The sequence below is a fragment of the Anabrus simplex genome, chromosome 2 (assembly GCF_040414725.1).
Source record: "Anabrus simplex isolate iqAnaSimp1 chromosome 2, ASM4041472v1, whole genome shotgun sequence".
NCBI lineage: Eukaryota > Metazoa > Arthropoda > Insecta > Orthoptera > Tettigoniidae > Anabrus > Anabrus simplex.
The window spans coordinates 838,141,757-838,169,688 of NC_090266.1; the positions used below are offsets into that span (position 1 = coordinate 838,141,757).

At 38.2% G+C, this 27,932-nt stretch overlaps 1 protein-coding gene across 2 annotated transcripts in view; it reads right to left on the reverse strand.

Moving 5' to 3' along the window:
- The window catches only part of LOC136864501 (hemolymph lipopolysaccharide-binding protein), a 70,367-nt gene extending 48,206 nt beyond the window's left edge, over positions 1-22,161 (reverse strand). For both annotated transcript variants that reach the window (XR_011017841.1, XM_067141552.2), the window contains exon 1: positions 21,968-22,161. Coding sequence is in view for 1 of the 2 variants with exons in the window: in XM_067141552.2 (XP_066997653.2) it covers positions 21,968-22,117 (150 nt within the window). In the remaining variant the exon portion in view is untranslated. The remainder of the gene's footprint in view (positions 1-21,967) is intronic.
- Between the last annotated feature and the right edge of the window lie 5,771 nt (positions 22,162-27,932).

The following is a 27,932-nucleotide window of genomic DNA, read 5'->3' on the forward strand; positions in this document are numbered from 1 at the left end:
ACGCTATTGTACTTCGCCAGGGTCATGATGTGTTAAGCCAACGTGTGCACGCCAGCGCGATGAATTTGTTCGTCTATAAGCCACCATAGTGAAGGAGAGGAACCGACATCTATAGCTACGTCCAGACGCCGGAGATTTACATCGGAACAATAAGAACCTTTGTCACATTTCTTCTCTTTCAGTAGATGGCTAGTTAGATTGTATTCTTATTTAATGAAATGTAGTTTCGTTAGAAATGTCTGTATTTAAGTGGTGTTGATGGTAGAGTAGTCATGGATTCATTAATTCATTAGTTTCAATTTTCTTTCTTCTTTTGTATTCTCTTGGAATATTGATATTTGATTCAGTGATGAATAACCCCAGTTGCCAGCGACTTTCACAAGGTCACGAACAGTTAAGGTCTTCAAAAGGAATTATGGGGGAATGAAGCCTAATAATAATCATAGTAATAAGAATAAGAATAAAATGTGACTTCATAATAATCATGACGACGAGGATGAAATTAAATATATAAAATTAAAACTATAATTAAATCGAGGTTTTAACGAACGACTGGTTTGTGGAAAAAAAATGAGCTTAGAAGGGATGGTGATTGCTGTGAACAGTAAGCAGACTCATCGAGAAGACACTTCTAGGAGCCATGATCGGGGAAATAGTAATTATTATAATAATAATGAAGAGTCGGAAATTTTGAATGGTTGTTGAGGATTAAAAAAGCGATTATTGTGATGATGGATTTTTATGATGATAATTGATGATATGGGACCACTAGGGTGCATGGCAGTCGCGATGATTATAGTGATTTATGGTGATGAAATAGTGTTTAGGGAATAATAATAGTTTTTTTTCTTCGCTCAACAACTGGTATTGTGTAATGTATGACTCGATTATTATTTTCTTTTCCCTGAGGGTTATGAGCGCGTTCTTCGAAGTTCTTTAACCGATGGTGATGATGAATATTTCTTCGAGATTATTCTTTTACTCATCCGATTTTGTCGTTTAACTCTAGTCATGATGAATTCTTACTATGATCGGTTAACACTGTGAGGGTCTTCAATCAAATTCTAAAGGGAGACATAATAATAATAATAATAATAATAATAATAATAATAATAATAATAATAATAATAATAATAATAATAATAATAATAATAATAATTAAATAAATAAGATAATAATAATAAAATATAATATTTTCGACAGTGTGATAAAATCTGCTGATAGTCAGTTGGGGGAGATTATGTTATTGCGCGATAGTTTATCCCTGTATTTTCATGAATGTTTATTCTTTTAGTGATTTTGTGTGATTTATTATCCAATGATGTTATTGTTGATTACGCGTGGTGCTACGTGATGCTCTATCTATCCACAATGTATTAGTCAATGAGAAATCGTTTTATGTGATGTGTAAAAAGAATACAGTCGAGCGAAATCTGCGAGAGAGGGGAAATATGCCAAAGAATTTCCAAAAATGTGCCAAAATAATTTATAAAAGAATTTCCAAAAATGTGCCAAAATAATTTATAAAAGAATTTCCAAACGTGTTACAGAATTTGGTAATGAATTTTCAAAAGGTGGAAAAAATGAAAATTGTAAAGATAATTTCCCAGTGAATTTGTAAGGAAATTTGTCGAAGTATTTTTGATGATAATGTTTTGAGATTTCCAAATGTTTTACAAGTAGATTTTCAGAGTATGGGAAAAATAGTTTTATTATAAAATGGTACGGAGTCTTTTAAAGCATGATAAAGGGAACTTCTAGAAAGAAAATAATAATACTTTCTGACAAAAGACACTATAATTTGGAAAGAATTAATTAATGGGAAGCTACCCAAACTCTTAGGATGAGGAATAATAATTTATAAAGATTAATGAAATAAGGGAATACGGTAATTTCATGTTTAATGTAGCATTTTGTTTTTGATCATAATGATATCACTAAATTTGTGATTGGTCAAATGTTACAGAGTATGACTTCGGGTGGAGTTTCATTGAAGATGTAACTGAATCTAATGGAACCTCTAAGCATGCCGAGGACTTACATTCATTTATGTTAACGAGAAGCAATTGATTTGAGTTATGTTGAAGAAAAGATTATATTTTTTTCTGCATTGTCCAGACTGGGTTCTTTTTTTATATTTTAATAAATAGTGTTGTTATTTTGTTCTGATTTTTATTCTATGTTATGCCACCTATACAGTCACTTATGGCTCTGCAAAAATAAATTTTCTGAAGGTCGGTCCCGAAATAGTAAAGTTGGCCCTGCGAACGGTCCACCCTTTTGGGACTCTCGCTCCGCCGACTGAGCGACCCCGGAAAAGGGGACAGTATAAATAAGTATTTTCTTAAATGGTGACATTAATGTGGACGTAGTGCGCGTGCAGCCGCTGGCCTCTATCGGTGCTAGAGTAAGATACTACCGGGCGAATGTGCCGTGCGGTTAAGGGTGCTTGGGTGTGAGCTTGCATCCGGGAGATAGTGGGTTCAAATCCCACAGTCAACAGCCCTGAAGATGGTTTTCCGTGGTTTCCCATTTTTTTGCTAGGGGCTTTACGTCGCACCGACACAGATAGGTCTTATGGCGACGATGGGATAGGAAAGGCCTAGGAGTTGGAAGGAAGCGGCCGTGGCCTTAATTAAGGTACAGCCCCAGCATTTGCCTGGTGTGAAAATGGGAAACCACGGAAAACCATCTTCAGGGCTGCCGATAGTGGGATTCGAACCTACTATCTCCCGGATGCAAGCTCACAGCCGCACGCCTCTACGCGCACGGCCAACGGTTTCCCATTTTCGCACCAGGCATATGCTGGGGCTGTACCTTAATTAAGGCCACTGCCACTTCCTTCCAACTCCTAGGCCTTTCCTATCCCATCGTCGCCATAAGACCTATCTGTATCGGTGCGACGTAAAGCCACTAGCAAAAAAGAAAAAGAGTATGATACTGTTTCGGGTCGGAGGGGAGTCGGTTATGTTCGGCTGTGCGTGACGTCAAGATGGCGGTGAATCTTAGGTCACCCCATTCAATGTCACATGCGAGGAATCGGTTCCGCGATGACGTCATTACAGTGTGCTGGGCGTACTCACTGAGTCAAATTCGAACCTGCAATATTTACTATTTCTTTTGTATGCAGTATAGTATGATATAACACCAATTTAAATTAAAAATCTTATTGGTTGTTATGAGTGAATTATGTCACATAATAATGAAATAACCATTTGACATGGTAGTCTTGAAATAACTTTACACATTTCGACACTGGGTACAGCAATCAATCAATCAATCAATCAATCAATCAATCAATCAATCAATCAATCAATCAATCAATCAATCCTGATCTGCATTTAGGGCAGTCGCCCAGGTGGCAGATTCCCTATCTGTTGTTTTCCTATTTATGCTTATACTGTGTTCTGCCTCTAATGTGGTTTTCAAATATCACTAGTATAAACGTAGGCCCTATAAAGTCTGCGGAATTAAGTCACATTCCTATCGAGTACACAACTTGTTATGTAGCGTGCCTGTCTTTCATTAAATTTAATTTGCAATGAATAATTCATACTAGCATTACGTATTATTATGAGAAAATGTTTTTGTTTTCATCACTGCTTAACACTAGCTTATTTTCTCTCTTTAGTACAATTGTATTTTGTTGAAATAGTGGTATTATATTATGCCATAATCCCCGTACAAGTTTTGATTTATTTACAATCCATACAATTTGATTATTTTCAAACACAGAATCATATATTTTGATCAAATTACAGTCGTATTAGAGTATATAATTCCAGGACACTATGAGGACAGGCATGGGTTGGAGAGTGACCTCGTTATAAAACAAACGAACTCACGTTACAGAACAAATTCGTGCTGCACATGTTTGCGTATCTGTATCATAGATGGTGCTACTAGCAAATACACTGTAGAGAATTTGTGACACTTTGCGAGATATCGCAAAACATTGATTGCCAGCGCACCTAGAGGAACGGCCTTGAAGCTGAGTGTAGTAGTGCACTATACAATATGAATTATGCCGAAAGTCAGTTCTGTACTGTATTTCGATCAGTAGGTAAAAGCCTTACGTTTGATCGCTTGATTGTCGTTGGTCCCTTAGCACCACCCAGAGGTCACGTACCAAATTATTATCATTTATAAATTATAGACTACATCCAAAATTTATATGTATATAGAAGTGTAGATCCTACCTAAGACAGACCTGTATCTCTAGCCATACGCTAAATAAATATGCCCAAAGTGTCAGGTTCCAAGTCGTCTTTAATTAAAATGTAGTAACAGGAATTTCTCCATTTCGCGTAGGTTAGTCAAATTATATTCTGTGACGTTTGCAGCAAAGAAGTAAGTGAAACTTGTCTTTTATTTACCCCTAATGAGTTATTATCAATTTAGCAAAGTAAGCATGGTATTTTAATTGATGCCTATTAAAATATGTAAAATTGAAGCTGCCTGAATATATATATTTTAGAACCTATTTGAGAGTCTATTTTAGGCAGCTAAAATAAAATTTGAGCACCTAACAATCAGAGGTCAAGTAATCACTATTGCATGTTTCTGTGGTGTTTGGAAGTGTAGTGTGTTGTCTGAATATGAAGGGAAGCGTGTTGGAACAAACACCCAGTCTCCGAGCGAGAAGAATTAATTAGACATGATTAAAATCCCGTTCCGGTCGGGAATCGAATCCGGGACCTTCTGAATTGAAGGCCTCAACGCCGACCATTCAGCGAAAGTTTTGGACAAAACGAAACCATTAATGAGTTTCATTATTTCTATCAGTATTAATATTCAACTTTTCGTAGTAGAACAGAGCATAAATCATTATTTAGTTTCATTATTTCTATCAATTTTAACATGTAACTTTCGTAGTTTCAGTCTTGCCACCAGATGTTTAAGGTCGGACCGCCAGGTACACCACTGTCAATATGTCTCTCAGTTTAGTACGGGAGAATACGGAAGTGTCCAGTATTATCCATAGTGCAATCTATTAAGGAATCGGGTACCCGATTTCCCAGGCATATGGCATTGACTCTTAGGGATTCCAGTCGCAACCCATCATTAATGTTGACTAACTTAAACAATTTGCTAACGCTGCTCGAAAATGGTCTGTTGCTATGGCAACGATAACAGCGATGCCACATTTAAAGTAACTATCGCCACGTGGGTTGGCTTACCTTCAGTCGCTTTTGTGATATTATTCGGAGTGATACTGTGTTCGCTGGGTTAGTTGTTGCTGCTTTATGTAACTTATTTGCGTGTTTGTTTTCTGAATAAGTCGTTGCAAGTTTTTTTAAGTTAATCAGTGGGTAATTGTACAGTTCTATTCAATATTGAACATGTGCATTTGTTGAGGTTATTGTCAGAAACTGATGATTTTGTTGGCGATTATGAAATCTCATATTTATCGGTAATGACGTGTTCTGTCTTAAATGGTGGAATTATTAACACGAGCTTAGGGTCAGGTCGAAGTTTATTGAATTGCATTAGGCCTACATATTTTATTAAACACTCAGCCGGTATGAAACGGTGATATGCCCTAGATGAAGGTGACTATGACAACGCAACCTAGTTCGTAGTTACTACTTTTGCCGCTCAAATGCCAGACTCCAACTCTCGTGGGCCCAGCTATAAAATAAATGCCAGATATTATGTATACATCCATTTCTTGGTTAGTACTGTACAGGTATACCCTTATTGAAGGATCTCTAATATGTCGGATTCTTCTGCTACCTAGCACCAAACTGTGTGCGCTTGAGTGTACAGTGAAGTAACTGGTGATATAATGTTGAAAATGAAGGCAAGTTCTCATTCTCGTTTGCAACAATAACTTGCTGGATTTAGAGGGATTATTACAAGCGATGGAAAAATTTCATTCTCTCAGAAATGTGGGAAACCTGTAAATGCGTATCAGCAATCTCAAGTCTTGCAGCGTTTAACAGATAGTAAAAACAGAATGGCCACTTCACGTGCAACCCCTAGACAAGATCATTTAGACGAAGCAACTACATTCTCCCTTTTCAAAATAATAATAATAATAATAATAATAATAATAATAATAATAATAATAATAATAAAATAAAAAATAAATCTGAATATCAAGCAGATTTGTGCAAAGCTGTTCTTATATAAGACTAGCAAGATACACGTGCTTCGCTACGGTATTATACTGAAATTTATAATTGAATGCTTGACATTTTATATATAATCCGCCAAAATTCGCGATCTGACGACAAAGTTCCTCTCATTTTCAATCTTTCTTTCCAGCAATCCATTTCGTACTTCCCTGGCTAGCTCCAGATATTCCGCCCAGTCAGTTGGGTCCCTAAACTTTTGCCATATTTTTCTACAAGTATTTTTAATACGGATCAAATCCTTGAGGAGATCCGGCGTGGTGTCTTCTTGGGTGTCTTGGCGGTACTGAACCCCCGGCCAGACTGCATTCGTAGTCATTACCCGGTCAGGACCTATTTCCAGCGCGGTCCGCACATTTTGACGACGGTCCAGATCATTGTTCTTCTTCTTCTTGTCCGTTTCACCCGCTTTGGGGTACGATAGACCTATCAATGGTTAGTGAGTCGTGTTCTTTTGTCCTCCCAGTACTTTTTCATTCTTTCAGATCTTTCCTTCCTCCCTTCTTCAGAAATTCTGTATAGTCGTTTGGGCTTCACCCTGTCCTGAAAACTCTTTATTTTATCTTTGGTTATTTTCTTTGCAGATCCATCTACAAGCATCTCTTCTGTAATTTGGAATTCTCGTAGGTCCTTCTCAGTTTCCCTAAACCAGTTCGGCTTGGTTTTCTTATTACGGAAATAGTCGAAGATACTTTTAGTTATCCTTTTTGGATCCATTCTTAGGATGTGGCCATAGAAGTCAATTCTCCTTTTCCTTATTGTGTCGGAAATCCTTTCTGATTTCCTATACAGGGTTTCATTGCTGATGTGTGAAAGTTCGTTATTATGCAATTTGGGGCCTAGAATTTTTCGTAGTATTTTCCTTTCCTTTAACTCCAACTTTTCCATTGTGCACCATTCCCGCGTCCAGGTGAGGATACATGAGATCCAGACTAGCTCTTGATAAATGATTCTATCTGATTAATGTTGCCGGGTTGTGGGTTCCGCTTGAGAAAGTACGCCGATGGCCTATGGTAAATCTCAACTTACGCAGAAGGACGTCTCCAACACGCTATCAGTCGGATACCATACTTGCATGTCGCCAAAATTAATCGCAAATATCAGGTCAATACAATATTTCAACTGATTCGCATGTGTCGCCAACGAATTCGCAATTAAAAAATGAGTTATTACAGTCTTACATCTAGTTTTTATACTAAGTAGGCATTAAAAGAATTATGGGGTTTCACTGTTCAACTTTTATTGACTATTCAATCCAAATACTAAGGAAATGTTACCTAACATATCGTTGAAAATGTCTCACACAACGTAGATAGCTTCGTAATGTTATAAATATCTCAATCAGTTACAGTTAAGTTGAGATAAAAAAATAAGTTTGGAAAACTTGTAATAAGTAGCTGAAATCTAGGCCATAATTATCGATTCATTAATACCTTGGCCTGTTGAAAATCTAAGTCATATATAAATAATGTTCGAAATATCAATTGAAAAATTAAAAAAATATTAATTAAGTAAAACATACTAAATAGAGTTGTAAGAATTAGATGCATCCAATTGGTTAAAAATGAAAAGAAAATTACATTCATTACTATATACATCATTTCAGATTATAGTCTTTAAACAGAATGTAGAACGCAGTGAAAATAGCCAAATAAATAATTCATTAAGATTTGGAATCTCTTCTCTCTGAGCTGAATTGCTCCTCAAAGTCATTTAAAGTTCTGTCATTTAACCTTTAACTCAAATATGACTGGTGAAACGAATGTCACTTTGTGCTAAACCTAATATCTGTGTCCATACTCAGTCGAAAATCATATGGGAAAGCAATATCTGTTTTCTAAGGACTTCAGTTAAATAATATGCTTGTAAGTTCCCTTCGTTTTCATGTTTCATAGGATCCGATCTATATATAAGCAAACTCAGGTCCGCTCTAAGTCGTGATTGATTTCAAATTAATACTATCATATGGCTTATGTGGTTAATTCACATAATTATTATCTGAATCCATGGTTAAAATTTAATTTAAGTGCGTATCTGGCTGAATATAGCATTGCCAAGTGTATTTTATTAAATTTCTAACAAATTATACCACAAGTGGAAAAACTGGCATGTTAGAAGACTCTATCTTCATCTAAAAATCCGTATATGAATGACTAAGTCACCAGTGATGTGTCAACATGCTCACATAAAATCAGGAATTAGGTTATCATGTGTGAGAGTACTTGAAAACGGTCATAAATAACTCAGTGAAGGCCTAAATATTATCATTACTAGCCTCTTGGCTCATTTGATGATCCTACATACTCAAACAACACTGTATTGATGGCATTGAGATCGTATCCTAACCTACTTTGAGTGTATCTGGGAATAAAAACAGCAATTGAAAGCAGTACGTTTCAATACATCTCTTAGAATGCATAATTTGAACGTAATATCATCTCACAGAAGACTACTATGACCAACCTCTCAAATAAAAATAAATATCACCATCACAACTTAACATCTGCTTATATTATTATTCTATTCACCATTTACCATTCCAAATATCACGTAATATCCATATCAATGCATTACAAGCACCCCATCTCATTAAATACGATGCATATGTGCCATAACCTTCACATATAAAAACATTATTCTTACCGTCATACTATCAAAGAAAAGTGTATCATAATACTAAGCTGTACTACTATATTTCGTCGCAAACATTCCCTAAATACGATCTCTTAACTTGCCATTCCGATAAAGCCATCACACATGTATATTGACACTCATATTACACTTTAACACTTCACTGATAATGGTTAAAAATATCTATTACGTTCTCTCACACCATATTGATAATGTTGCGAACGGATTTCACTGGTATATTACGCCTACATATGGGATTGACAGTAACATCAGATGAATACCTACATCCATGTAATTACACTTAGATATATTATACGCACGCACAATGTCACAAAACATATCAACACATAGCCAAAAATAAAGGTTTCTACTTACGAACAACGACTCATAGGGGACTGAACTTTGCTTATTGGACCCTGTTTGCCATCTCGCTGTTGGTCATCGGGAATGGTAGGCCTCGCTCCATGGTTCTGCTTTAGGTAATCGGGTCCATCTCGTCTTCTCAGCTGACTTTCAATCCTCCTGGGTCATCAACCTCGTAAAGCGCCACCATAGTCGGAGTAGTCTTTGCCTTGGTCTTTTACAACATCATAGTGGTCTCTGGTACGTTTGGAACAGAATAATACGTTAGTGTTGTCATCTTGAAATTTATCTTCGTTTCGTAATGCCTATGATATCAGAATAAAATGTGCTCTGGGACGATTAGTCTAAATATAGTAGTTCTAATTGTGCTATTATTTGTAAAAACTCTCTCGTTTGCAGAGCGAATGTGATTTCTCCGTGTTTATTAGAAATGCACTTGACAGCTGGTTGGACTCTGCTGTCTACGATATGCAGTATCAGACAAATATAAAACTTCTAAGTCCAGCCGTGACGTATTTACTGCACCAAACTTGCTAACTCCTTTTGCTGGTCTTTAAATTTCGCGCAGTTATATGATCTCTAAGTTGACGTTGAGCGGGCTGCCGCGGATTTTATCCTCCGTCAATATTTGATCTTTAAATCTGATAAGCTGGCTTCTTTCTTTGCTCGACTCTGTCTTGCTCGCAGTAGTACTGAATTGTGAAGAATGTTCTAATGGAAGTCTCATTTTCTTAATAATTGGTTTAAATAATCCGCTTCTGTCATTCTTTTCTCACAGCCTTCTAAGTATGGTTCTTTCGGTGACTACCGATTGAAAGGATTATCATTTCGGTTCGTACCGATGTTAGTTGCTTTCACATTGACCTTTTAATGGCCTGAACTCCATTTTTGTTCCTAATGATGCAAATATAGAACGGTGAAATGGCACAATTGGGCCATGTGTAGTTGTCGATAGAGTTTCTGCAGCATAAAGGGCTTCAGGCTTAACTACTGTTATTATAATTATAATTATAATGTCTGATCTTGGAATTCCACGAGAGGGATTTTTTTTTTGTTATAGGTGGCTGGAGGTGGGGGGGGGGTAAAATGACTGAAAATGGTGTTGAATTATTTTAATTAAGCTACTGATATCTCAAAAATGAAGATGTTACGGACGTGAAATTTGATATTTGGATTCTGCTTTAAAGTAAAGAAACACGTATTCTCGAAAAATCCAATGAAGTGGGGGGGGGGGAGGTGAAGGAATTGAAGAATTAATTGACGTATGAGAATACTTAAGTCTAATAAAAACTAAAGTTGTTACTGACGTGAAAATTGGTATTTGGATCTCCTTTAGAAACAAAGAAAAACGCGCTTTTTGGGTGGGGGGGAATCATCTTGAGGGGCGGGATTGAAAAGGAGTTTAATTCCTTTCATGAGGTCACACAAATCAAAAACTGAGGAAGTTAGAGTCGTGATAATTGGTATTTAGAAGATCCTTTACTATTAAAGAAACAAGGTTTTGGCGCAAAATTCAATTTGGGGGGGGGGGTTGAGGAGTGTGAATGGAAGTGAAAAAATGTATTATTTTTATGGGGATACTTATATCTCAAAACTGAAGGTAATAGATGTGAATATTGGTGTTTAAAATCTCCCTTAAACATAAAGAAACATGCCTTTCTGTTATTTTTTTGTGGGGGGGGGGGTAAATAAACTTAACGGCGGTCGTGTGTAAAAGGAGGTGAGAATAGTTGATTTTACTGTTCATAATGTACGTAAAGAGCCTCCGTTGCTCAGGTGGCTGCGCGCCTGCCTCTCACAGCTGGGTTATGTGGTTCAAATTCCGGTCACTCCATGAGACATTCGTGTTGGACAAAACGGAGGCGGGACAGGGTTTACTCCGGATACTCCGGTTTTCCCTGTCATCATTCATTCCAGCAACACTGTCCAATATCATTTAATTTCATTTGTTATTCATTATCCATTGCCCCAGAGGAGTGCGACAGGCTTCGGCAGCCGGCACAATTCCTATTGTCGCCGCCAGATGGGGGCTTTATTCATTCCATTCCTGACCCTGTCGAATGACTGGAAACAGGCTGTAGATTTCCGATGTACTTATTCTGATCATAAACCGATCATTTTTTATCTTTCCTGGGTTCGTTTTCAAGAGCCATCTTTTCCTTCGGAGAACGTTCTTAGATTACAGTACATTCTCCTGGCATATAAATAAAAATTTAAACACCTTTGAAATAAACGATAGGAATGAAATTGACCGTCCAATTGTTCACCGCTATAATAAGGTCAACAATGCACGGAATATGTCATTCGTATCACCAGAAATCCCGCACACTTGGCTACGCGCGACAATGGTGCTGGTTTATAATTTTAGGTTAGTTTCTTCTCGTATTTTCTACTCATACGTAATTTCAGAAATAAATACTCTTACATTAAAGAAATATATATTTTAATCACCTACAGTTATGTATCCCTTCAGATTATTGAAAATAGCGCAACATGTTTATGGAATGATTTTAGACAAAAGCTGTGGTAAAATCAAATGAAATGGCGTATGGCTTTTAGTGCCGGGAGATCCCAGGAAGGGTTCGGCTCGCCAGGTGCAGGTCTATTGATTTGACTCTCGTAGGCGACCTGCGCGTCGTGATGAGGATGAGATGATGATGAACACAACACATACACCCAGCCCCCGTGCCACGGAAATTAACCAATGATGGTTAAAATTCCAGTCCCTGCCTGGAATCGAACCCCTGTGACGAAAGGCCAGCACGCTAACCATTTAGCCATGGAGCCGGGCAAAAGCTGTGGTGACACGGCTGCACTAAATTCCAAATCTCTGTAAATCGCTCAAGTAGCTAAAAATCTTAGAGTCACGATTAATCTCTCTTGAACACTCACACTTTCCCCCATTATAGTGTCTTGTTTCTTTATTAAAGGCGCCACCAGGTAGAGCAGGTCATTGAGAGTGTTGAGAGTGTTGATATCCATTCACAGAAAATTTCTAAAATTTCTAAAATCTAATATTTGTATGACTAAATTTCTTTCTCTGTAATAACCACCTTTAGCCCAATATATTCTCTTTTATATCGACTTCAATGACAACAAAGTCAATGCAATTCCTATTTTTTGAAATTTAGAAAATGAAGGAGCCATGATCACGCGTTTCCAGGCCAGAGCGAGCCAGCCTACTGCAGAACGGGCCCTGCAGATTGTGCCGTGTGGAGAGCAGCACTCGATTTTTACCACGCCAACTGCCAACTGCCTGCAGATCGAACCCAGCAAATTGGGTCGTGTGTAGAGCTGTACCCGATTTACCGCGCCATCTAGCCTGCAGATCGGGCCCAGCAGATTGGGTTGTGTATAGAGGCCTTTACAGCACTGATAAGCTGCATTACATAACATCGACTGTGTCTGTGCCATAATTTCGTAACTAGGGAAATCTCATTCATCGACGATGTGCTAGTGGTTTACGGATTAGTTCGTAATCGGGCATTCTCTTTGATTGCTTCATAACTTCATCTAGTTCACTACCAGTCATTCACAGTTTGAATTAGCAGTGAGACGGATCATAGTGTTCTTGTACGTTCAGTGTGTGCAGTTGTATATTGATATTCATTGAAGACATTAATGTTGTTACAATATGCCTAAAGTAGCTCAGTCAACCATAAAATTGAAAAATTACGTATCAGAATTTAAAGAAGATGGTTTATCAACTGACAGTAAGATATTATTTTGTAATTTGTGTCATTGTACAGTGACATCTACTCAAAGGTTCCTTGTGCAACAGCACGTTTCAAACAATAAACACCAGGCTAACAAACAACGAGATTCCAAGCAGAGACAGTTGTTTCTGACACAACCAGCAACTTCCAGTGTAACGTCCGAGTTCAACACCGATCTCTGCCGTGCTCTCATCTCTGCTGACATACCTCTCTTCAAACTGAATAATCAGTGCTTCAGGGAATTCCTCGAGAAATATACTAAACGATCCATCCCGGATGAGTCAACGTTCAGAAAAGCGTGCTGTTCAGCCATATACGATGAAACTCTTCGGAAGATAAGGCAAGAGATTCAAGACGGTCCAATTTGGGTTTCCATTGATGAGACAACAGGCAAAGAAGGCAAGCTAATTGGCAACGTAATCATTGGTTTGTTAAGCAAAGATTATTGTAAGCGGATTCTCTTACACTGTGATGGTTCCAGGAAAGTGCGATAACAAAACTATAGCAAAACTGTTTAATAAGGCTATGGGTATCCTCTGGCTACAGGGCGTTAAGTATAACAAAGTGTTACTTTTTATTAACGATGCCGCACCTTAAATGATAAAAGCCGGAGAAGCATTATGTGTTGTATATCCTAAGATGACTCATTTAACATGTGTAGCACATGCCTTTCATCGTGTGGCAGAAGTTGTAAGAGGCAGTTACCCCAAAGTAGATTTATTGATTTACTCAGTGAAAAAAGTTTTTTCTCAAAGCCCACAGAAGAGTTCATCTTTTGAAAGAAATGTACCCAGAGATTCCATTGCCGCCTAAGCCGATTCTAACTAGGTGGGGTATGTGGCTGCAAGCGGTTGAATATTATGTTGAATATATAGACTGTATTAAGAACGTTCTGCATGCCATGTTCTCTGAAGGTGCAGCCTCAATTGAAGCCGCGAAAACAGTTGTCAGTGATACAAGTGTGAGAAATGACTTATGTTACATTCAGCATAATTTTTCATACATCACAAAGACACTGAAAAGGCTCCAAAACTCGCATCTTTCACTTTCTGAAAGTTGTGAAATTGTGAATAAAACTGTGTAACAACTAAATCGTGGTACAGGTAAAGTTGCAGATGTAGCAAACATGAAGATGGCCACTGTACTTTCAAAGAACCCTGGATATGAAGAAATGTCGTAGGTTGCTGCAATGCTGTGTGGAGATTTAAATGTAAAATTAACATTGGATTTAACCCCAGCAGATATTGTGAAGTTGAATTATGCCCCCATTACCTCTTCCGATGTTGAACGCAGTTTCAGTCAATATAAATCTGTCCTTAGAGACATTAGGAGAAGATTCACTTTCCAGCACTTAAAAATTTTTTGTAATCCATTGTTTTGGTAACAGAGAATAAAAATTGTGTGTTCTTCAAATATATTAAAATGAGAGGTGCAACATTATGTTGCATGTAGATCTATTTTGTTTAGCTCCTTTGAACTTTGATATTAAATAGAAATTAATGTTACATGTGTAATTTTAAGTCCATATATAATTCCATATTTAAATAAAAATAACTATATATGTGTACATATTTCAATAATTATTAGTACATATAAATCCGTTCCCTGGTTATTATTATTATTATTATTATTATTATTATTATTATTATTATTATTATTATTATTATTATTATTATTATTATTATTATTGTTATTGTTATTGTAGATGTTCTGGACCCCATAGCAAGATGCAAGACCGCTACTTCTCGGTAAATTACATCTGCTGCCACTGTCATTGTTAACAATGTGACCAGCACCATTGTCGCACGTAGCCAAGTGTGCGGGATTTCTGGCGATACGAATGACATATTCCGTGCATTGTTGACCTTATTATAGAGGTGAACAATTGGACGGTCAATTTCATTCCTATCGTTTATTTCAAAGGTGTTTAATTTTTATTTATATGCCAGGAGAATGTACTGTAATCTAAGAACGTTCTCCGAAGGAAAAGATGGCTCTTGAAAACGAACCCAGGAAAGATAAAAAATGATCGGTTTATGATCAGAATAAGTACATCGGAAATCTACAGCCTGTTTCCAGTCATTCGACAGGGTCAGGAATGGAATGAATAAAGCCCCCATCTGGCGGCGACAATAGGAATTGTGCCGGCTGCCGAAGCCTGTCGCACTCCTCTGGGGCAATGGATAATGAATGACAAATGAAATTAAATGATATTGGACAGTGTTGCTGGAATGAATGATGACAGGGAAAACCGGAGTATCCGGAGTAAACCCTGTCCCGCCTCCGTTTTGTCCAACACGAATATCTCATGGAGTGACCGGGATTTGAACCACATAACCCAGCTGTGAGAGGCAGGCGCGCTGCCAGCTGAGCAACGGAGGCTCCTTATAAGTACATTATGAACAGTAAAATCAACTATTCTCACCTCCTTTTACACACGACCGCCGTTAAGTTTATTTACCCCCCCCCCCCACAAAAAATAACAGAAAGGCATGTTTCTTTATGTTTAAAGGAGATTCCAAACACCAATATTCACATCTATTACCTTCAGTTTTGAGATATAAGTATCCCCATAAAAATAATACATTTTTTCACTTCCATTCACACTCCTCAACCCCCCCCCCCAAAATTGAATTTTGCGCCAAAACCTTGTTTCTTTAATAGTAAAGGATCTTCTAAATACCAATTATCACGACTCTAACTTCCTCAGTTTTTGATTTGTGTGACATCATGAAAGGAATTAAACTCCTTTTCAATCCCGCCCCTCAAGATGATTCCCCCCACCCAAAAAAAACGCGTTTTTCTTTGTTTCTAAAGGAGATCCAAATACCAATTTTCACGTCAGTAACAACTTTAGTTTTTATTAGACTTAAGTATTCTCATACAATTAAGTCAATTAATTTTTCAATTCCTTCAACTTCCCCCCCCCCACTTCATTGGATTTTTCGAGAATACGTGTTTCTTTACTTTAAAGCAGAATCCAAATATCAAATTTCACGTCCGTAACATCTTCATTTTTGAGATATCAGTAGCTTAATTAAAATAATTCAACACCATTTTCAGTCACTTTACCCCCCCCCCCACCTCCAGCCAAGTGGTATTTCGGAAAACTAAATATACACGTTTCTTGACTTTTAATAGAGATAAAAAGTACCATTTTTCACTTCTGTAAAATGTGAAGTTTTTGAAATATACTAAAATTTCACCCCGTTTTTAGTTCCCCTTAAATGGAGTTTCCAAAAACAAATCACCTATGTTTCTTTACATTTACAGGAGATTCCAAATACCACTTTTTATGTCCGTAACAATTTACGTTTCTCAGGTATTCTGTAGATATAGACTTTCAAAAATTTCATCCCATGTACAAATGTTGAGTTCTGTAATATCAACAGTTTCTGAGATATATGTATCCTCATTTATGGCATTCAACCCATTATTCACCCTTTTACACCCCTCCTATTTGGATTTTCCGAAAACAAAAAATACACGTTCCTTCATTTTTAAAGGAGATTTTAAATACCAATTTTTACATCTGTAAACTTTTCAAGTCTTAAGATGTAGATACACTCCTTTTAAAAATTCACCCCCCTTTTCACCCCCCATATTTGGATTTTCCAAAAACGAAAAAATACCTGTTTCTTTATTTTTAAAGTAGATCCCAAATACCAATTTTCAGGTCTGTAATATCTTCAGGTTCTGAAATAAAAGTAGCCTCATTAAGGGCATTCAACCCATTTTCCACCCTTTTCCACCCTTATTACAGTATAAGGATTTTCCGAAAACAAAAAAGTACGTGTATCTTTATATCTGAGGGAGATTCTAAATACCAATTTTTACATCTATAATCTTCGAAACTTTTGAGATATAGATACACTCATTTTAAAAATTCACCCCTTTTCACCCCCCCCCATTAATTGGATTTTCCAAAAACAGAAAAATACGTGTTTCTTTATTTTTAAAAGAGATCAAAATACACATTTTCAGGTCTGTAATATGTTCAGTTTCTGAGATATAAGTACCGGTATCCTGATTAAACGCATTCAACCCCTTTATCATCCTTTATCACCCCTCCTATTGGGATTTTCTGAAAACAAAGAAATACGTGTTTCCTTATTTTTAAAGACGATTCTAAATACTAATTTTTACATCTGTAAACTATTAAAGTTTTGAGATATAGATATACACATTTTAAAAATTCACCCCCTTATCACCCCCCATTAATTGGATTTTCCAAAAACAAAAAATACATGCTTCTTTATTTTTAAAGGAGATTCCAAACACCAGTTTTCAGGTCTGTAATATCGTCAGTTTCTGAGATATAAGTATCCTCATTAAAGGCATTCCACTCCTTTTCTACCCCTTTTCACCCCCTCCTATTGGGATTTTCCGCAAACAAAAAATACGTGTTTCTTTATTTTTAATTAAGATTCTAAATACCTATTTTTACATCTGTAAACTTTACAAGTTTTGACATATAGATGCACTGTTTTAAAAAATTCACCCCCCCTTTCACCCACCCATTAATTGGATTTTCCAAAAACAAAAAAATACGTGTTTCTATATTTTTAAAAGAGATCAAAAGTACCAATTTTCAGGTCTGTAATATCTTCAGTTTCTGAGATATAAGTACCGGTATCCTGATTAAAGGCATTCAACCCCTTTTTCACCCCTCCTATTGGGATTTTCTGAAAACAAAAAAATACGTTTTTCCTTATTGTTAAAGAAGATTCTAAATACCAATTTTTACATCTGTAAACTTTTAAAGTTTTGAGATATAGATACACTCATTTTAAAATTTCAACCCCCTTTGCACCCCCTTAGCAATGGAATATCCAAAAATCCTCTCTTAGCAAGCACCTACATCTTAATATGAATCCATGCCCAAAATTTCATTTCTTTATGTCCAGTAGTTTTGGCTCGGCGATGATGAATCAGTCAGTCAGTCAGTCAGTCAGTCAGTCAGTCAATCAGGACAAGTTATTATATATACATAGATTTGGAAACTGGTATTTGGAATTTCCTGTAAAAGTAAAGAAACATAAACTTTTTTTCGGAAAATCCACTTAAGGGGAACTGAAAAAGGGGGGTGAATTTTTAAAATTAGGGTATCTACAGTATATCTCAAAAACTTAACATGTTGCAGACGTGAAAATAGGTATTTGGGAACTCCTTTAAAAATTAAGGAAACACGTATTCTTTGGTTTTCTGAAATGACTCTTAGCGCGGGGGGGGGGGGGGTGAAAGGATTGAAAAATTAGTTGAATTTTTTGTGTTAGGATACTTATATCTCAAAATTTAAAAATGTTTTCCGGCTCCATGGCTAAATGGTTAGCGTGCTGGCCTTTGGTCACAGGGGCCCCGGGTTCGATCCTGGCAGGGTCGGGAATTTTAACCATCAGTGGTTAATTTCCCTGGCACGAGGGCTTGGTAAATATGTTGTCTTCATCATTTCATCCTCATCACGACGCGCAGATCGCCTACGGGTGTCAAATCAAAAAACCTGCACCTGGCGAGCCGAACCCGTCCTAGGATCTCCCGGCACTAAATTCCATACGCCATTTCATTTCAACTAAAAATGTTAAAGACGTGAACATTGGTATTTGGAATCTCATTTTAAAATAAAGAAACACGCATTTGTTTTTTTAATCGGAAAATCGACGTAAGGAGGTGTGGGGTTGAAAATAAGTAAATAAAGAGTTAAAATACGTTTATGAAGACACTTTATCTTAAAAACTGAAGCTGTTACATACGCGAAAATTAGTATATGGAATCTCCTTTAAAAATAAAGAAACACGCATTTGTTTTTTTAATCGGAAAATCGACGTAAGGAGGTGTGGGGTTGAAAATAAGTAAATAAAGAGTTGAAATACGTTTATGAAGACACTTTATCTTAAAAACTGAAGCTGTTACAGACGTGAAAGTTGGTATTTTGAATTTCCTTTCAAATTAAAGAAACACGTATTTTTTGTTTTCGGAAAGTCCAGTTAAGGTGGGAGAGGGGTGGAAAGAATTGAGGAAGAAGAAGCTGAATAATTCTTATGAGTATTCATTTATCTCAAAAACTGACGGTGTTACAGACGTACAGGCATAAAAACTGGTATTTGAATATCCTTTAAAAATAATGAAACACGTATATTTTTTTCTTTTTGCTTTCGTAAAATCCAATTCAACGGCTGAAAAGAATTGGGAAAGCGGGTGAATTATTAAAATGAGTACCGGTATATCTACATTAAATGTCGTCCAACTCTATGACTAAATGTTTAGCGTGCTGGCCTTTGGTGACAGGGACCCCGAGTTCGATTCCCGGCATGGCCGGGAATTTTATCCGTTATTGGTTAAATTCCCTGGCACGGGGGCTGGGTGTATGTGTTGTCTTCATCATCATTTCAGCCACATCACGACGCGCAGGTGGCCTACGGGCGCCAAATCAAAAGACCTGCACCTAGCGAGCTGAACCCGTCCTGGGCTCTCCCGGCACTAAAACCCGTACGCCATTTCATTTTACATTATATGTCAAAAACTTAACATGCTAGGGACAAGAAACTTGGTATTTGGAAAGTCCTTTAAAAATACAGGAACCTCTACTTTTTGTTTTCGGAGAGGGCACTTAATAGGGGGTGAGAAGTAATGAAAAATAGTTGAATTATTTTGTATGAGGATACTCATATCTTAAAGACTGAAAATGTTACAGACTGGAAAATTGATATTTGGAATCTCCTTTAAAAATAAGGAAACATGTATTTTTGTTTTCGGAAAATATACTTAGATGGGGGTAGGACTTATCAAGGGGTTGAATTAATTTTATGGAAATACTTATGTAGGCCTATATCTCAAAAACTGAATATGTTACAGATGTGGGAATAGGTATTTAGAATCTCCTTTAAATATATGTAAACATGTATTTATTTTTTGACTTGAGAGGAGACTGTTCTCGCATGTACAGTTCTATGTCGCATGGTCGTCTTAGCCCGAAAAGGTAATACGAAAAACATGGTTTACAAAGAATTTCTGGGATAAATGAAACTCAATTTTGGGGTGTGTTTTTATACTTTGGGAATTTTCAGATAGTCTCTTAGTACAATGCCGAAGAACGATTACTCTGATCAAATTACGAAATCCACGCGAGCGAAGCCGCGGGTAATTGCTAGTATATATATATTAAATGAATTTATGTTGGGTTTTTAGAAATATAATTAACTCAGTGAAAATTAAATTACTATCGCTCCTTCTCCTTGCAGAAACAGCAGATTTGCACACTTGATCTTCAGGTCCTGTATCTGTAGTATGGTAACAGTTCGCTACCATACATGGGTTCCTTTTCGTTATCAACTCAGTCCCTTCTTCAAGCCCTAGTAACTAGTAATACGAATTTCTGAACACCCGCTATATTAATAAGGAGCAGATATACACGCCAATATTCAGAAAGAGCGTTTGCATTTGAGACCATTCTTTTACATAAATCTCTCTGTTCCTGAATAGGCATTCGCACATGTGCCTACTTGTGAGCATTGCAGTTATTGCATGTATGTATGTGTCACTTCTACTTTTAATGTAAAATGTCATGAGTTATTCGGTGCGTATGTATACCGTGTATTTTGTATGTGTCTGGAACAGAGGTGTTCATGCCCCACGGGTGCCCAGCACGTAAGCGGTTACGACACAAGCCGTGAAGGTTGGGCGAAGTTCTCCCAATCACTTTCGGTCATTGCGGCGATACACGAGTTTAAAAGAAAGACAGAAAATAATAAAAGAAAGAGGGCAGAAGTCGTCGCCACTTTCAATTTACGTTGTATGAAATAAGTTATTTATGTTCATTGCAGTCCCATACACTAGAACCACACTCTATTTGGGGTCTTACCAGAGACTTATATGCCCTCTCCTTTACATCCTTACTACAGCCCCTAAACACACTCGTAACCATGTGCAGGGATCTGTACCATTTATTTACAGTTCCATTTATGTATTTACCCCCATGAAGATCTTTCCTTATATTAACACCTAGGTACTTACAATGATTCCCATGAGGAACTTTCACCCCATCAACGCAGTAATTAAAACTGAGAGGACTTTTCCTATTTGTGAAACTCACAACCTGACTTTTGGGTTCAAATCCCACTGTCGGCAGCCCTGAAGATGGTTTTCCGTGGTTTCCCATTTTCACACCAGGCAAATGCTGGGGCTGTACCTTAATTGAGGCCACGGTCGCTTCCTTCCCACTCCTAGGCCTTTCCTATCCCATCGTCGCCCTAAGACCTATCGGTGTCGGTGAGATATAAAGCAAATTCCAATGTATAATATTATCTGTCAGCGAATCAATATGGCATTGGTTCAGTTCAGGTTCAGTTTGGATAACCCGTCGTTGGTCCCGCTCACGTGGACTCGTTCGTGTTTGAATCGCGACTGATTGGTAGAGCCCTGCGCGGATATACAAAATATTATTCGCATCCGCACTCGCATCCGCGGATATTGTAAATATTGGACTAATTACACCGAAGGTACTGAAACGGATAGATCTGTTAACACATTACAATAGCCTGATACCTGGTACCAGACCCCCTACAGTTACAGGTTTATGAGGGATTTCATCTTGTGACAACTATCGACATATTGAGCGGTTTTCTTTTGGAAGCTGCGGTCCTTCCTTCTATTAATTGCGACCAGGAGCCAGTTAGGGTCTCAAGGTTCTTTATATATCACCATCCTCCCATATCAATGTCAAGGGTTGCCTAAACACAGCAAAAAGAAGAGGATACTTGAGTGAAAATCAATAAACTTCATTCTTTAGAAATTATCAGCAAAATTATCCGTACTGTTATGCAGTTTGCATCCGCCAAAACACTAACTTCGCGGATATCCGCAACCGCGCAGGCCTGTACTGATTGGCACTGATCTTTGCTGTTGTCGAAGGGATAATGAAGTTCTTCGTTTACCCCACTGTTGACCTCTAGAAATTTGTATTCATTTATTTACGATACTGGAACGGAAATCTAGGAGTAGAATCATCCTTCAGGCTAATGGTTCTTCAATCGAAAAATATACTAGTAGCTGAAGGTTGAAGGTAACGGTGAGCTCAGGGGTCACCCATTACACACAGCAAGTTAAAGAATGGCCATCACGTACCTGAAAGAATCGATGTCCTGTGCCATTCAAAGCACCAGTAACAGAGAAACGGACGGCGGTAGTTGCCTGAGAGGAGCAGGTGTCGGTTAGATTCGTTGTTCCCAAAGATACCAGTCCCAAAACACAGAGTACTAGTAGAAGTGCCTCCATTACACACAAGTCACAAGAAGCATATACATAGATAGGCTATCACTACCAACTGGGGTCATGTTTAATTCACGCGGTATAATAATATGCTAGCAAACGGCGATAAGACAGCGATAACGGAGGCCATGGTCTATATATTTACGCCAACAATTTAATTAACACGGATAATATATAATTGTTTTCGTTTGGGAGTAACGCATCAATAGTCGAAGTATTGAGAGTGTCGTCTTCCTACCTAAAATCTCATTTCTATATTTTCATTCTCTTACTCCTTCATTTGTAAAGTAGCAAAGAAAAACAGGCTTGAATTTTTACGAGACTGTGGGTCATATCGTAAGAACTTCCGTTTTTTTACTCGGAACCTCAACCACAAGAACGTTATGCCTATTTGTCCATCACGTCCTACGAAACAAGTAGACTGGTTAGACTTCCAGCCAAAGGGACATTTAAGAAACAGCATGAGGATGATTCGTCATCATTATTATTTTCATATTTCCGCAATTACTTTTTCTTGTTTTGTTATTGGTTTTACGTCGCAACAACTCACCCAGGCCTTACGGCAACGATGGGATAGGACAGGGATAGGACAGGGCTAGGACCGGGAAGGAAGTGACCCTGACCTTAATTAAGGTACAGCCCTAGCATTTGCCTGGTGTGAAAATAGAAAAAATGTAAAACCATCTTCAGGGCTGCCAACAGTGGATTCGAATCCACCATCTCCCGAATTCAAGCGCACAGCTACGTGACTCGAACCGCGCAGTAAACTCGCTCATCCCCACAATCACTGTCAATAATGCTATACTGCTATAATAATAATAATAATAATAATAATAATAATAATAATAATAATAATAATAATAATAATAATAATAATAATAATAATAATAATAATAATCGGGCAAGTTGGACGTGCGGTTAGGGGTGCGCAACTGTGAGCTCGCATCCGGAAGATAGTGGGTTCGAATCCCATTGTCGGCAGCCCTGAAGATGGTTTTCCGTGGTTTTCCATTTTCATACCAGACAAATGCTGGGGCTGTACCTTAATTAAGGCTACGGCCGCTTCCTTCCTACTGCTAGGCCTTTCCTGTCCCATCGTCGCCATAAGACCTATCTGTGTTGGTGCGACGTAAAGCAAATAGCAAACAAATAATAATAATAATTGTACCGGGAGGTACACCTCTACGCCGCACATTTAAATCTTGCGCCTTAAAGAACTCCTCTACAGGAGAAACAGTGAACTTGAAACTGGACCAACTTATACATTTTCTCTGAAGATGGCACCACTAAAATTTGGCGTAATTTTGTTATTGTGAAGTTTCCAGAACTGTGTGAATTTCTACTTGTTTTTGTTTTCCATTCATCAAGAAGTTTGGACATTCTCTCATAGATGTCATCGCTAAAAAAACTATGGTCATGCACCCTGGTGCGAAGTGAATGAATCTTTTTTGAAGAAGTTTTGTGTTCATAAGTTTTTACTAAGTTTTTACTAAATGATGCTCATTTATTTTTGGGTTGGCAATATTTATCTTTTCTTTCCGCCTAGTTGAATCCAACCAATCAAGAATTTCTGTAATTAATTTTCAACCAATCCCGTATTTCTTCTTCGACTTTGAGTGTAACCAATAAAATTCTGTGGGTGTGTCTTGATTATTCATGAAAGGTCTCGAATCTTCCCCGAGGTTTTATAAACTGCGGATTTTCACCTCTCTTGGCCATTTGATCGTCATCTAACTTAGTGTGTGTGTCAAGCAGGGGGCGGGAGGCGCCTCTTTCATCAGGCAGTAGTTCTTCAGCAAGGTAATGGCCAATTAACATCTTTATTTCTTTGCTAGCTCCGCAGTTTAACCTGTGGGAAAGGTCCTAAATCTTAACTATGTAACCAACTTCTCTAAAATGTAAGTTCTGCCGGATAATGTAATATTTCATCAACCTTTAACTGTAAATCGGGGATAGAGAGTGAGGTACCATCTCGAGCTCCCCTTCATATTGCTTTGAGGTGACTACGTTTTCTAACTGGTTTTCTTCCTTTCCCTAATGTCTTAAATTCTTAATTATACAAGTCACCTCCATAGTTTGGGAATAGCCCATGTTTCATCGGCCTAGTGCCCTTTAGGTTTTAGAATTCTCATCTAGGAGTGCAAGTATTCGCCTCCTTTCATTTTGTGTTGGGGCCATTTATTTAACTGTTATTTCTTTTACACGAAGGCACTATAGGTTTGGCACGAGATACTCCTGTTTCAGTTTGTAAGCTGGGCCATGGAAGGCCAAAAAGCTGTAAGATATTTTTGGTGTTGCCTTGAATTGGCTTGAAAACTGAGAGCCTGTTAGCTCTTTTCAATGCATGATTACTGAATACCTTTGGAAGGCTTGATATTGTGAGTTGGGAGCCAGCGCTCCATGTATTAGGGGATTTCTGCCCTTGTGTAAAATTGTAATCTTTTGTAAAGTTGAGGTGAGAGCTCAGAAAATATAAAGCGAGGGGCTGGAAGCCCTGGTTACTAAACAGTCACTATAGTTTGGGTTTTCTTGCTGTGTCTAAACTTTGTCATGGTACCTGATATATCATTGTTATCTCACTAAGTGAGAATTTTGTTAACTTGTTGTTTTTTGAAAATATAACCTTCCATTTCAGTTTAAATTCTTTCTTGACATAGTAGTTAGACCCATTCACCCCGGCACCTTATTTCACCTCTGCTGGTCCACGGGTAGCCCCGTAACAAGTGGTAGCAGAGCGTGGTTGAATGGGTCTCAATTAAGCCCTTTTTGACGGCTAAACATTGGATCCGATTTGTACTCTAACAATTTTCTCAGTCGCTGGAATTTTCTTTTCCTATTTTCTAAATGCGTAAACCTTTTGTCATCATGTCCGGCCCTAGCGAAGTCCTCCATCCCGGCTACTTGCGCAAGGAGGAATTGATTTATGAATTAGCTATTAGAAATGTTCAATCTGGAGGCACGGTTGCGGCAGATACCACCAAGTTTAAAGATTCATTACAATTACCAATTTGTATCCCAGCCTTGGGAGAGAATGACATTGATGAGGATCTCTCAACTATCACGGACAACAGTACTGAGCTAGCATCTGTAGTTAGTTTTTTTGAAGTGATTGATCCATCTCCCAATCAACTTAAACGAGTACAAGCTAGACTGTTTCACTTTTACAATAGAGTTAGCGATCTATTGTCTCTTAAGTTAAACGAAGTTCAGGGGAAGGAGTACTCTTGTTGAACACCTTTCTAAAATGTCCAGTAAAGTTAGTCAATTGTTAAATGGGTCTGCTACTCCCAGAACCGACCAAGCCACTGCTGTAAACATCGTATGTGAGGAGGACTTCTCCAAGAACGTTGAAAGCAGAAAATCCGTGGCAACTCAACATACTTCTGCCCCATTAGGAAAGGAACCTGAGCGTCGTACATCCATTCCACCTTTCTTTTTAAATAATGCTGTGTCTGAGGCTTCTTCACCCCCAAAGCCGTTACCTGTTATGTCACCTGGCTTTAGTAGTTTACCTCATCCTTTCGCTATGTTGCTTAGGGGAATTTCTAAATTTTCTATTAATTCCACTAACGAGGTTATTTCATTTTTAATGTTTTAGTTGAGTTTCAAGATCACGCTCTAATGTTTTCTCTTTCCCCTTCTCAAATTCTTCAGATTATTTACTCTTATTCCATAGGTGTCCTATCGGACAAAATAGTCAGAGCCATAGCTGAACAATCATCTATAGAAGACTTCCACGCCCACCTGCTAGCTAATATCATTCCGGCTCGAGCTATGTCATCACTAATTGAAAGGTACTATTACAGAGTACAGCGACTGGATGAAAATCTTGCCGACTTCATCCAGGACATTAAGTTCTACACTTGGGTATTCGCTCTTCATTTCCCAGAAGATCAAATCGTGCAGACCATTGTGGAAGGCATTTCCCCACCCTACAAGTCATATCTGTGTTTCGCATCGCGTCCTCAAACCTTTGCTGAATTGGAATCGATGGCTGTCTCAGCCGAAGGAGTTAGGTATGCCGACACCTTAAGAGTCGCTAAGGAACCCCCTCCATCTTCCAGTAGTTTTCGGCCTTCATATCGCCAAGCTTCCACCACCCGCAAATGTTATGCTTGTGGATCGGCAGATCATCTGCGTAATAAGTGCCATTTGATTAAATCCAATGGGACAAAGAATGGAGTAGGGTCATCACAAGGATGTTTCAAGTGTGGCTCATTTAATCACCTCGCCAAGAACTGCTCTAATGCCAATAGCACCCCCTCCTGTTCAACTTCTGGTGCAACATCTACCAACTCGAATGATCAAAAGTGACTAGTGGCATCGGCTGAGTCCGCCAATTCATCTTCACATGGCTCAGCCCCGGTTAAAACCACCGAAAGCTCAGAACAGTGTAGCAGTTCTTCAAACTCAGCATTTGAATGCCCCAAAGAATGTCTTATGATTGCGGCGGAGACTTGTACCTTTTCTCAAAACTGAGTTGAATAATGAACCAATTACTGCTCTAGTAGACTCAGGGAGTGTTTGTTCCATTATTTCGGCTGAGTGTTATTCCAAATTAAAGTCCGTTTGTAAATTTTCTAATTATTGTTCATCTTCGGTTCAATGCGTTTCGGCTAATTCTTCTCCATTAGAAATTTTAGGTTTCCTATATGCCAAAATTCGTATTTCTAAATTCACTTGGAAAGTAAAACTGTTTGTGGCTAATCACTTTTCTTGCCCAAGGAGCGGATTTCAAGTCTCACACCGGTCTAGTGCTCGACATCCAGAGCCAGTCGTGCACCTTCAAATTTGCTAGCAATTGTAAAATTAATGTGCTTAAGTGTAGTTCTGCGTCATGTTCATCTGTTTCGCCTACCCAGGATGAAATGTTGTTAGACCTTAGACATCTACCTGAGGAGCAGGCTGATAGTATTCGTAAGTTATGTCAGTCGTTTCCTGATGTCTTTTCTGATACTCTCGGAGTTACTGACCTTATTGAATACAAGATTGAGGTTACGGATTCGATCCCCGTTAGGTTTCCACCTTATAGGTTATCTCCTCCTAAAATGAAGACTCTCAAGGAGATCATAGATCAGATGCTAAAAGATGGTATAATTCGACCCTCTAAGTCGGCATATTCAACGCCTATTTTCCTTGTTTCGAAACCCCAAGGTGGCTTCAGGCCTGTGATTGACTATAGGGCATTAAATCGGAAGGTGGTGTTACAATCAGTGCCTCTTCCCGACCTTCATTCTTGTTTTTCATGGTTTCGGAAAGCTAAGTTCTTCACGATATTAGACCTTAATCAGGCGTATAATCAAATCCTTCTAGCCGAAGAATCCAAACATCCCACAGCTTTTGCCGCGGATTGGAACTTGTATGAGTACAACCGCGTGCCTTTCAGGATCCCCGCGGGGGCAGCTGTGCTTAGCAGACTGCTAGATAGGGTCTTCTCTGACATCAAGTTTGAATACTTATACCATTATCTTGATGATGTCGTGTTTGCTGAGACCTTTGAAGAACACGTGGATCATCTAAAAGAGGTCCTTAATCGCCTACGTAAGGCAGGGTTAACGGTGAAGTTATCTAAGGTAGCTTTTGCTAAACCTTCCATGTCATTCCTAGGGCATATTGTGTCGCCCGACGGTGTTTCGATCGAACATTCTAGAACACAGGCCATCCGTGATTTCAAACCTCCTAAGGACATCAAAGGTATTGCCAGATTCATAGGCATGGTGAATTTCTTCAGGAAATGTATTCCTAACTTCGCTAACAGAGCGGCGACCTTGAACTTACTTCGTAGGAAAGGCGTCAAATTTGAGTGGGGACCTTCTCAACA